The sequence below is a fragment of the Mus caroli genome, chromosome 12, assembly GCF_900094665.2.
Source record: "Mus caroli chromosome 12, CAROLI_EIJ_v1.1, whole genome shotgun sequence".
NCBI classification, from domain to species: domain Eukaryota; kingdom Metazoa; phylum Chordata; class Mammalia; order Rodentia; family Muridae; genus Mus; species Mus caroli.
This window is the reverse complement of record NC_034581.1, coordinates 5,108,655-5,119,046: the sequence shown is the minus strand read 5'-3', so window position 1 is coordinate 5,119,046 and position 10,392 is coordinate 5,108,655. Positions and strand designations below refer to the sequence as shown.

The window sequence follows — 10,392 nt, the reverse complement described above, 5'->3', positions numbered from 1 at the left end:
TCTCTCTCTCTCTCTCTCTCTCTCTCTGGAAGTGAGGGCAAGGCTCCTGCCCTGACTTTTGGTGGAGGGTCTTTGCTACTGACTTCTGTTGGGTCCCTCTTAGGCTGCCATTGCCTGGCTGGCAGCCCTGTCCTAGTGTCCTTCCCTTATCCATGGTCGGTACATTCTGAGATCCCAAGGGGAAGCGCGGTAGCCACAGATTGTACTACACACTATGAAGACTGGGGTTTTAATCCTACACATACATTCCTTTGATAGAATTAAATTATTAAATTAGACACAGTACAAGATTGACAATTACTAATAAAGAAATAGATTACTGTGATATAATTTTAATTTAGCAGTTACAAATTCTTACTGGAATTTTCTATTTAATATTTTCAGACTGGAGTTGTATAGCAACCGAGGCCTGGAAAGGAAACATCAGGTAGGGGACCCTTGTAGTACTCTTGAAAAATGAAGAGGACTACAAAAAATGTTATGACACAAGGTTTGTTTTTTTTCTGAAGTGGGGGACTGGGTAGGCTTCAAGGCAATTTCCTTGTGTAGCCTTGGCTGTCCTGGAATTCACCTGTCTGCCTCTGCCTCACAAGTGCTGGGATTAAAGGCATGCACCACCATGCCTGAATTGAGATTATTGGGGTTTTTGTTTTAAAGGGTTTCATACCTGAGTACTATATTTATGTCATGTCTACAACACCTCCCTCTCTCCCTTCCCACTCCACCATGCACCCTGCCACAGACACTCCAGAGGGGCTTTTGCAGTGTAATCTTGTAACTCAATTGTGAGGCTTTTAAGCATGAACTTTGTAGATGACAATGTTTTCTCTCAATGTCAAAAGGTTGGACAGACCTGGGAGAAGAATCTATCCGACCTCCAGGGACTGTTTTGAACCCCTTGAAGTTCCTCTCAAGTTTTATCCATTTGGTGCCTCAGTTTCCTTGTCCCTCATACACATTTAACCCATCTTACTGGGCTTGGCATTGGTTTTGGCTCAGGCAGTGAACAGGAATGTCTCTCTGCTATCCAGTGCCCCTCTTTCAGACACTTGAGTGAGGGGTAGGTCAGTCTATGGGGAGTGGATTGTACGGATTGTGAAGAGTCCCGAATCTGACCTTTGAAGAGAAGGTACAAGGGACAGAAAAGACACAAAAACAGGGCCAAGGGTTGCTGCGTGGGAACTCCGACCCATGCCGAATTCTAGCGGCGTGCAAGAGTCAGGAACGCGGTTATTCCAGTGAGCCTCTCCGTCCTGGGCCGAGGCGGTTTAGCCTCGCGGGGCAGGTGCCCATGTTGGAAGATGCCAGCGACTGCATATGAAAGAGTAGTTTACAAGAGCCCCTCAGAGTACCACTACATGAAAGTCTGTCTAGAGTTTCAAGAACATAGGGTTGGACTGAATGTGGCACAGTTCAAACAGCTCCTTGTCTCAGCCCTGAAAGATCTGTTTGGAGAGGTCGGTGCCGCTCTGCCTGTGGATGTTCCCATCTATGATGAGAAGACACTGTCGGCCATCTTGAGAATATGCAGCAGTGGTCTGGCCAAATTATGGAGTTCTTTGACCTTGTTTGGAGCCTATAAAAGCAAGAAGTGTGCCTTCAGAGTGATTCAGGTGTCTCCCTTTCTCCTGGCACTATCTGGCAATAGCAGGGAACAAGTATTGGATTGAATACTTTTACAGTTCCAGATACTTCCACTCTCCACGGTGTCTTTAGGTGTCTACATTATTTGAAAACAGACGAAGGCTAAAGCCCCTGTTGGTGACATTTGGAGATACTGAAGATGTGGAGTGGGCTTCAGAGGAGACTGTGGCAACATCATGTGGTACCAGCAGGGCAGTGTTTTCAGTATGTGCACATGAAAGTTGGAGACCGAGCAGAGCTCAGCAGAGCCTTCACAAGGCAGGATGTAGCTACCTTCTCAGAGTTAACGGGAGATGCCAATCCTTTGCATTTAAGTGAAGATTTTGCAACACACTCCAAGTTTGGAAAGACAATTGTTCATGGGGTTTTGATAAATGGACTTATTTCAGCTCTCCTGGGCACCAAAATGCCAGGGCCAGGCTGTGTGTTTCTTTCCCAGGAAATTAAATTTCCTGCTCCTCTCTATATTGGAGAGATGGTTTTAGCATCTGCAGAAGTGAAGCGGCTGAAGCAGTCTGTTGCTGTTGTTGCAGTGTCCTGTTGTGTAATAGAAAGTAAGAGGACCGTTATGGAAGGCTGGGTTAAAGTGATGGTCCCGGGAGCGCCCAGATCCTGAAATACAAAGTTATACATTTAAAGCCCTGTGCTCTTATTATCAAATGACACCCGGGGAGGTGGGCTGTTGCTCTTCCTGAAGGAATGCTGGTCCACCCAGAAGCTGTGTGTGGAAGGGGAGATTTCCAGATTGGTGCATGGTTTGTCCAGACTTAAATATGTGCAAGATCTCATCATCTATCAAGGTTTGGATTTTTTTTTTCCAACCAGAAAAACAATTGAGAGGGGCCGGAGAGATGGCCTATCAGTTAGGGTCACTGGCTGCTCTTCCAGAGTATCTGGGCTCAGTTCCTAACACCCACACAGCGGCTCCCAACTGTAGCTTCAGTCTCAGGTGATGCAACACCGTCTGGCCTGTGTCGAGACTACCTGCACATGGTACACAGACTACACGCATACCTGCAAGCAAAATACAAACACAATAATAGTAAGATAAAAGTCTTTTTAAATTGGGAAAACTATCTTCATGTTTTACTTTCAGAATTTCAAACAGTTATATTTGTATTTGATAACATCCGTGGCAGTGTTGAGGAGTTTTCTTGCTGAATTTATACCACCATGTATACTAACTGCAGCAATGCAAGTAGAGCCATCTTTGAACACCTAATTCTGAGACCCTTTCTCAGTGGCTTCTGGGTTAGGTTTATAATCCCTTACACCAAGATGTCATCTTTTGTTGGATGCGCTTGCCTTTAGTTCCCACTTAGGAGGCAGAGGCAGGCAGAATTTAAAGCTAACCTGTGTGCATAGCAAGTTCCAGAACAGCCAGGGCTACATAAAGAGACCCTGTCAAACCAATAAAAACAAAAAATGACATTTAATTCAAATTTCTCTGTAACTTGCCCTTCAGGGGGTTTGCTGTTACTGGTGAGGGGTTTACATGCAGCCATGACTCAGTGATATAAAGTCCTAGCCCTGCAGCATTGTTGGAAATAATAGAAACATAGAATTCATCAGAGGGCCGGGCCTAGAAATATTATCCAGTGTTCTCCTTCCATGTGGCTTCCATGAGTGAATGAGTGAATGGGGTGACTTTTCTGAATTGGAAGTTGGCTGTTCTTCATTTGAACAGGTTAACATGCTGATCTTTCAGAGAGTTGGCCAATCTGTTTGTTAGTATTTTAAACCTGAAGGGAAGAATCTGGAATGCAAAGGCGCTGTTTTAAGGGTTCTAATTCTCTCCCTCTCTTGAAAATGTGGATCTACTTTAAAAACAACAACAAAAAAGCAACAACAATAAAACTATTATATATGTGTGTGTGTCTGTAAAAAAAAAAAAAAAAGAACAGAGTCACTGAATATTTCCTTTGGAGACAGGCTTTCAGGAGGGAAAGGACTTCTCTGCTGGAGAGCACCTAGTGATTTTAGCAGTTTGGAGTTTGGGTCCACAGAGGGGCACTATGAGCAGAGTCAGTGGGAATGCTTTGTCAAGGTGTGTCCTGGGACTCAGAGTAAGTAAGCAAGTGGGTTTCCTAGGCTAAGGAGCAGATCTGGGCTCTTGGAGCGTAAAGAGGAGTGGAAAGGTTCAGACTTTGTCAATGTCTGTGCCACTGCCAGTCAGAACAGGAATAGAGCAGAACTGAAGGGGAGCCATGCAGAAAGGACTCTTATTACAAGCTTGGGGCTGTGTTAGTGGATCTTTTTTGATGACGGAGAAACTGGGTTAGGCATGGGAGCTACCACCCTCTCTTCGAAGCTTACCCCTGTGATCCTTCCAGAAGATGAGTTATCTGAAAGCTTTCTTCCCCAGGACTCACCCTGCCTGCCCTCCTGAGCAGGCTGGAGATTCAGCACTTGACTCCCCCACCAGCTCCCACACGAGGCCCGAGTCTACTCTCATGAGCTCTGCCTTGCCTAAGCACTCAAAGGTAGGACCAGGGCCTGTTCTCAGTGTCTCTCTGGGCATGCAAATGACTAATGAACCGCACTATCTCAGGCCAGGTCTCTGCTTCAAGCTTTGCCCAGGCACAGTGCTCACTTCCTATCCAGCCGTCAGCCTTCTACCCAGGAGGCTGCTCCTGCTGCTCTCATCTCTCTCATACCTGACTGAGCTCTGCACCACAGTTTTAAACTGTAAATGAACTCCTTTAGAAGTTTGGAGGACTTCTTAGAGGTCATGTGAGGAAAGGAGAAATATCAAACCCTGAATCTCAGAATTCTTGGAAGTAAGACTATGGGGGCCCTCTGAGTCAGCTTACTCTTGGACAGTTACCTATGGCACAATACCACTCTCCCCTGGCTGCTGTGGATGGGGCTAGAAGAAGCCACAGAACTTAAAGGTACGAGTATCTGTATCTCAGATATGAGCACAGACAGGAAAAGCAAACAGAGAAGACAACTCCAGGGCTTATCTCAGCAAGTGTCCTGGGGTGTAGGGCCAGAGTCTAGCTAGGTTCCCATCCCATTGGTGGGTCAGCAGGTGACAGGACTCAAGACCACATCTAGGTCAGAAGATCTATTCTCCCCACTTCTCCCCAGTCCTGTTTTGGCTGCAGAAGCCCATCTTCTTGGTTACCCTAGCCAAGAATCCAGCAGGAAGCAGAGGCTGGGTGAAGCTATAGGGTCCTGTTAGGTGGGATGCCAGGGGGGAGGGGTAACTGCTCTGCTCTTGATGAAACTCCCCAAGGCCGTATCCTGCAAAACAATAGCAGTGTGTTGGTGTTTATCAGACTGTTGACCTCTACTATGCTAACAGCAAGATAGGCAGGAAAGAAGTCACCTTAAATACGTCTCTTCTTGTTTGATAAGAGGAGGACACTTGGATCCTTACTCAAGGCCACTCAGCAGAAAACACAGTTCTCAGGCCCAGGCTCAGCTCTGGTCCTGGTCCTAGCTTGGGACCTCCTGCAGGTCCCATCATGGAGGTGCCCATGGCAGGTAGCCCAAGTCATTACTTCCTTTCCTGTTTCCCTGAGGACTGAATGCTGAGAACAGTAGAGAAGGCAAGTGATGTGGGAGTGTGGAGGGTGAAGGCTAGAGCTTCCAGGCTTTGGACAATGTCAACGTCTGAAGGCCTCTTCAGTCTTCACAGGATGAAGGATGAAGGAGTGGGCAGCAGAGAACAAGAGACTGACAGAAACCAGTCCCTCCTCCAGGTGTCTCCAAGCAGGGTCTGATCCACTGCCATCTCTGGGTCACCTCTCTGGTCTCACCTATCTCTGGACAGCTCTGCCTTCCATTATAAGTACACTGTAGCTGTCTTCAGACACACCAGAAGAGGGTGTGATATATCAGATCCCATTATAGATGGTTGTGATCTACCACTGGTTGCTGGGAATTGAACTCAGGACCTCTGAAAGAAATGTCAGTCCTCTTAACCACTGGGCCATCTCTCCAGCCATCTCTCCAATGTGTTTCTACCTTCATTCTTTGTCATTCTTCTGGATCTGCCACTCAAGGCCCCAAGGGCGGGTCTTGGTTCATCTCAGTTCCCAAAACATGGCCCAGGGAATTCACAGAGCAAGCACCAGGTGCACAGTAAATAGAGGGGTAAAAGACTGGGTAGAAGATGTGGGCCTTGCGCTGAGAATGTTCATAAGTTAGTCTAGTGCTTGTCTAGGCCCTAGGATAACCCACCTCTAGTACCTCATAAACTATGTCTAGCGATGCTTGTCTCTCATCTTAGTACTTGGAATGCAGAGAAGAAAAAAGATCTGAAGTTCAAAGTCACCTTTGGCTACACAGCCAGCTTATATGTAACAGCTGTGTAGCTTGGTCTTCATGTGGGACTCCTAACAGTAGGAACAGGACTGTCCCTGACTCTGTTGCCTGCCTTAGGACCCTTTCCGCTAACTGGGCTGCCTTGTCTGGTAGAATAGAAATGCCTAATCTTACTGCAACTTATATGCCAAGGCTGGTTGATATCCATGTTAGGCCTCCCCTTCTCTGAAGAGAAAAGGAGGAGGAGTGGAGGGGGGAGGTGTTGGGAAAGGACTAGGAGAAGTGGGAGGGGAAACTATGATATTAATTAATTAATTAATTAATTAAAAAAGCAAGCTTCGGGCTGGAGAGATGGCTCAGCGGTTAAGAGCACTGACTGCTCTTCTGAAGGTCCTGAATTCAAATCCCAGCAACCACATGGTGGCTCACAACCATCTGTAATGAGATCTTACGCCCTCTTCTGGAGTGTCTGAAGACAGCTACAGTGTACTTGAATATAATAATAAATCAATCTTTAGGCCAGACTGAGCAGGGCCGGAGCAAGTGGGGCTGACTGGAAGCGAGCAGAGGTCCTGAATTCAAATTCCCAGCAACCGCATGATGTCTAACAAACATCAGTACAGCTACAGTTTTATTAAACAAACAAACAAACAAACAAACAAACAAATCTTAAAAAAAAAAAGTCCTGATTGCTTAAAAAAAAAAAAAAAAGCAAGCTTCACAACCCAGGGCCTGAGCATAGCAGAACACAATAGGTACTTAGTGGAATAGAAAAAAACAAAACAAAACAAGATAACAATGATACCCCGACGTCACGGTTGTCTTCACTTTCTATTCCACATACATACATGTACAAGAGCGTCCTTCCAGAACACTCTGAGGAAATCCTGCTCGGCAGCAGCCAGATAGTGTCACCCAGCACACCAAATACCACACTCTGAACACTCACACCCTGCGCCTCTGCGGTTACATTGTGATGTAATAAGAAATACGTGTATTTTTGTCTCATTCCCTGTCACACAACTCAGAAAATCTTCAGGCTCTGTAGAGTGATAGGATGCCTTTGTCCACTAATGACATGACAGGTGATGACTCCCTAGACAGACTCAGGGTGTTAGCTGATCACCAGGCAAGACTCTGGTGACTGAAGACTGACCCCAACCGCTATGAACGATGGAGGAGCTGAAGGTTGAGTTGGTCTCTGATGGGTGATGATTATCAGTTAGACCACCTAGCAAAGCCTTTAAGGGACCCAAAAGAACCCGGTTCAGGAAGCTTCCAGATGCTGTCCATAAGGAGGTATGGGGGTGGAGGTGACCAGAGAAATGGTAGCAGTCCCCACTCAATGCTCAGCCACAATTGGACATCTGTATCACCCTTACCAAGGCTCCGGGACACTGTGGAGGGTGGAGGCAGGATTGTAAGAACCAGAGGTGGGGGAGCACTGGAGAAAAAAATGTCTTCTGGCAGTCCAGCCTGCATTGCTCATGAGCTCACAGCATCCATGGTTGCCTGTGCACATGATCAGGCCAACATTTTACATGAGCCTATATCTCTCACTTAGGAGCAATGGACAGTTGGTTGCTTCTAGAGGAGGGATGGACAGTTTCTTTAAGGCTGTAGCTTCTGGTAGGCTGAGCGTGCCCCAGTGGATGCCTGTGGCCCCCACATGAGCACAAACTAGAATTGATGGGTTATAAAACTTAGAGGGCATGAAGGGGGAGGGGCTAGGGAAGTGAGGGTGGAGTGTGAGGAGTGAGGGGAAGGAGGGGGTAGGTGAAAGATTTAATCTACCTGTTCATCTCTCTCTCTCTCTCTCTCTCTCTCTCTCTCTCTCTCTCTCTCTCTCTCTCTCTCTTGTTTTGTTGTTCATCTGAATCCTCCATTTATCCTGTGTAATAAGTGAGCAAACCTACGTGAAGTATTTCCCTGAGCTCTGTAAGCTGTCTTAGCAAATTAACTGAACACGAGGCAGGAGATGTGAGAATCCCTGATTTATAGCTTGCTGGGGGAAGCACGTGCTCCCACCCCTAAGGCTTATGATTGGCATGTAGAGTGGGGTAGGTGTTATAGGACTGACTGAGTCCTCAGCCTGTGGGATGAATGGACACTATCTGCAAGGAGATGGCGTCAGAACCGAAGTGTGTGAGAGGTCGCTCTGCTGCTACTCACTGAGAACCCCTTAGCATGTGGTAAATGCCCCCAATTAATGCGTCCGTCCTACAAGCGTGATGTGTGTGTGTGTGGGGGGGGTAGGAGGACACTTTTTTTTCTTTATTTTTAACACCCCTCCCCCACTCACTCCCAGGAGAGCAGAGCAGCTTTCCCACATCTTTGTCAGCTGCGCTAGGGAGTCGCAACCAGTAAGTAAGGTGTCAAAGCTTCCTAAAAATATCCGGAAAGCCTTGTTGCAGAGCTGCGAAGGTGAGCTGGAAGTGCACACCCCCAGGGAACCTTCCTGGGCCCTGGGCCATCCCCCCCACCCCCGTCTCATCCCTAGCCTGCCCTCATCTGCAGGAGCCTGGATCAGAACACACTGACTGCAGTGCCTAGAAGTTCCAGGGAGCATCTCCGTTGTACCCAAAGACCGGAAAACTGAGGCCCAGAATGAGGCTACCCCGGACACCCTGGCTACCACTAATGGGCTCTGTAGAGTGTTTTTCTGTAGTCAAAAGCAGCTGACCATAGAAGGAAGTCAGAGGAAGCGAGCCCCACCCCCACCCCTGGACCCCAGGGATGGAATGTTGGGCCTCAAAGGCCTCCAATCAGGAGCCGCTGAGTGTGCCTCCTCCCCACCCCAGCCCATGCCGCTCGAGATTTCCCTTATTACTTTTTTTAATTAAAATTTTATTCTTTGAGAATTCCATGCATGTACGCAACGTACTTTAATCGTATACACCCCCGCGTCCCCCCAGGAGTAGCTATCTCTTTGATGAGAGCTTCATGCTGGGCTCTTGCCATGCATTGCTGTTTGGTTTGGGACAGGAGATGAGCGGATGGAGTGGTCTCTCTAGTTCGCTAATAAAGAAAGGGCTTTCAGAACTTGCCGGAAGCCTCAAGCTAGAGAGAGGATGCCTCCTGTTCTGTGTGGGACCTTCAATCTTCCAGAGCTGGATGTGCTTGTTCCCAGGGCAGGGACCCTCTGAGCACTGTCACCAGCTCTGTCTCATCCCCTACTGACTGCTGACCTCAAGCCCTCTAGTGGTTCTCTCTCTGGTGTAGTGGGAGCAGCTTCGTGGCTATGTGCCTCCTTTCCTTTTGAGGCACCTCCCCATCTGAGCATGGCACAGCTCTGAGAGAGCCACACATAGTGCCTGGGTTAGCTTCCTTCTTAACAGTCCTCTAAACTATCCCAGGATCTGGTGGTATGCGGACCAGAGTCAGGGAACTCGCCCCTATACACTTCTGTCCAGTTCCTCGTGCTCCTGAGTGTCCACAGCATTGTGAGTGTCACCGGGCTTCATGTTCCCATCTTTCTGGTCCAATAACACAGGCAGAACGCAAGTGTTACTTGCTCTTGTATGCCAGCACTCTGACTATGGGTTCCTCTCTGGCTGTGGCCACACCCAGCTGTGGGTTGCAGGGAACTTGTCCCAGGCATCCCTCCACTTCCTGGAGGTCTCCTTTCTGCCTCTCCATTTTGTGTGCCCCACTCTGGAACCTCTGGACACTGTGGGATTCATGAATACAGGATGTCTGTTTGTGCTCGGCACATGCATAGGCCAGGTTGCCATCTAGTCTTGCAATAATATGGTGTGGTGAGCAATTTTGCACATGACAAAATAAGGTTTGGAGAACTGGTTGCATTAGGATGATCACCAGGGGCTTTAGGAGTCTGGCCTCGGGAGTCCTCACAAGTTAGACTTGGCTACAGTGAAACACTGTAGTGAAACACCGAGGCAGGAGCTTTGTTCATATCAGCCAATTGGGAAGAGAAACTAACGAGGGTTGATGCTGCTGCAAATCTATCTTCTAGGTACTAACATGAGATTTAGGTTTAAATGGACAACAAGAAGTATGTGTGACTCGGTCCAGGTCGGCAGGAAACTAGAGACTAGAGATTAGCATATTAATAACGCTGGTTAAGAGAGAAAGGCAGGAAACTCTTCTCCACTTTGGCTTCAGGCAACAAAAGGAACACGTATTGGAGTAAAGTCACAATCCACAAACCTGTACCAGGTGCGGTGGCCATGCCTTTAATCCCAGCACTCAGAGGACAGAGGCAGGTGAATCTGTGAATTTGAGGTCAGCCTGGTCTACATGGTAGGTTCCAGGGCAGCCAAGGCTGTGTAGAGAGACCTCAGGTGTCTCAAAAAGAAAAAGAATATCAAACTTGAAAGAGGTGGGTGCTAAGCAAATGTCCTAGAAAGGGCCAGGTACCTCAAGGGCCCAGCACTTATGGCCTTTTCCTAGGCGCTCTCTCTCTCTCTCTCTCTCTCTCTCTCTCTCTCTCTCTCTCTCTCTCTCTCTCTC

At 47.7% G+C, this 10,392-nt stretch overlaps 1 protein-coding gene and 1 pseudogene across 1 annotated transcript; both read left to right on the top strand.

The window, feature by feature from the left end:
* Positions 1–1,203: 1,203 nt before the first annotated feature.
* Positions 1,204–1,720, top strand: LOC110307245 (annotated as a pseudogene).
* Positions 1,721–1,760: 40 nt separating this feature from the next.
* On the top strand, positions 1,761–2,282 carry LOC110307244 (hydroxyacyl-thioester dehydratase type 2, mitochondrial-like). The gene has a single exon (XM_021179523.2). The coding sequence runs from the start codon at positions 1,784–1,786 to the stop codon at positions 2,258–2,260; it is 477 nt and encodes a 158-aa protein (XP_021035182.1). The 5' UTR covers positions 1,761–1,783; the 3' UTR covers positions 2,261–2,282.
* The last annotated feature ends 8,110 nt before the right edge of the window (positions 2,283–10,392 follow it).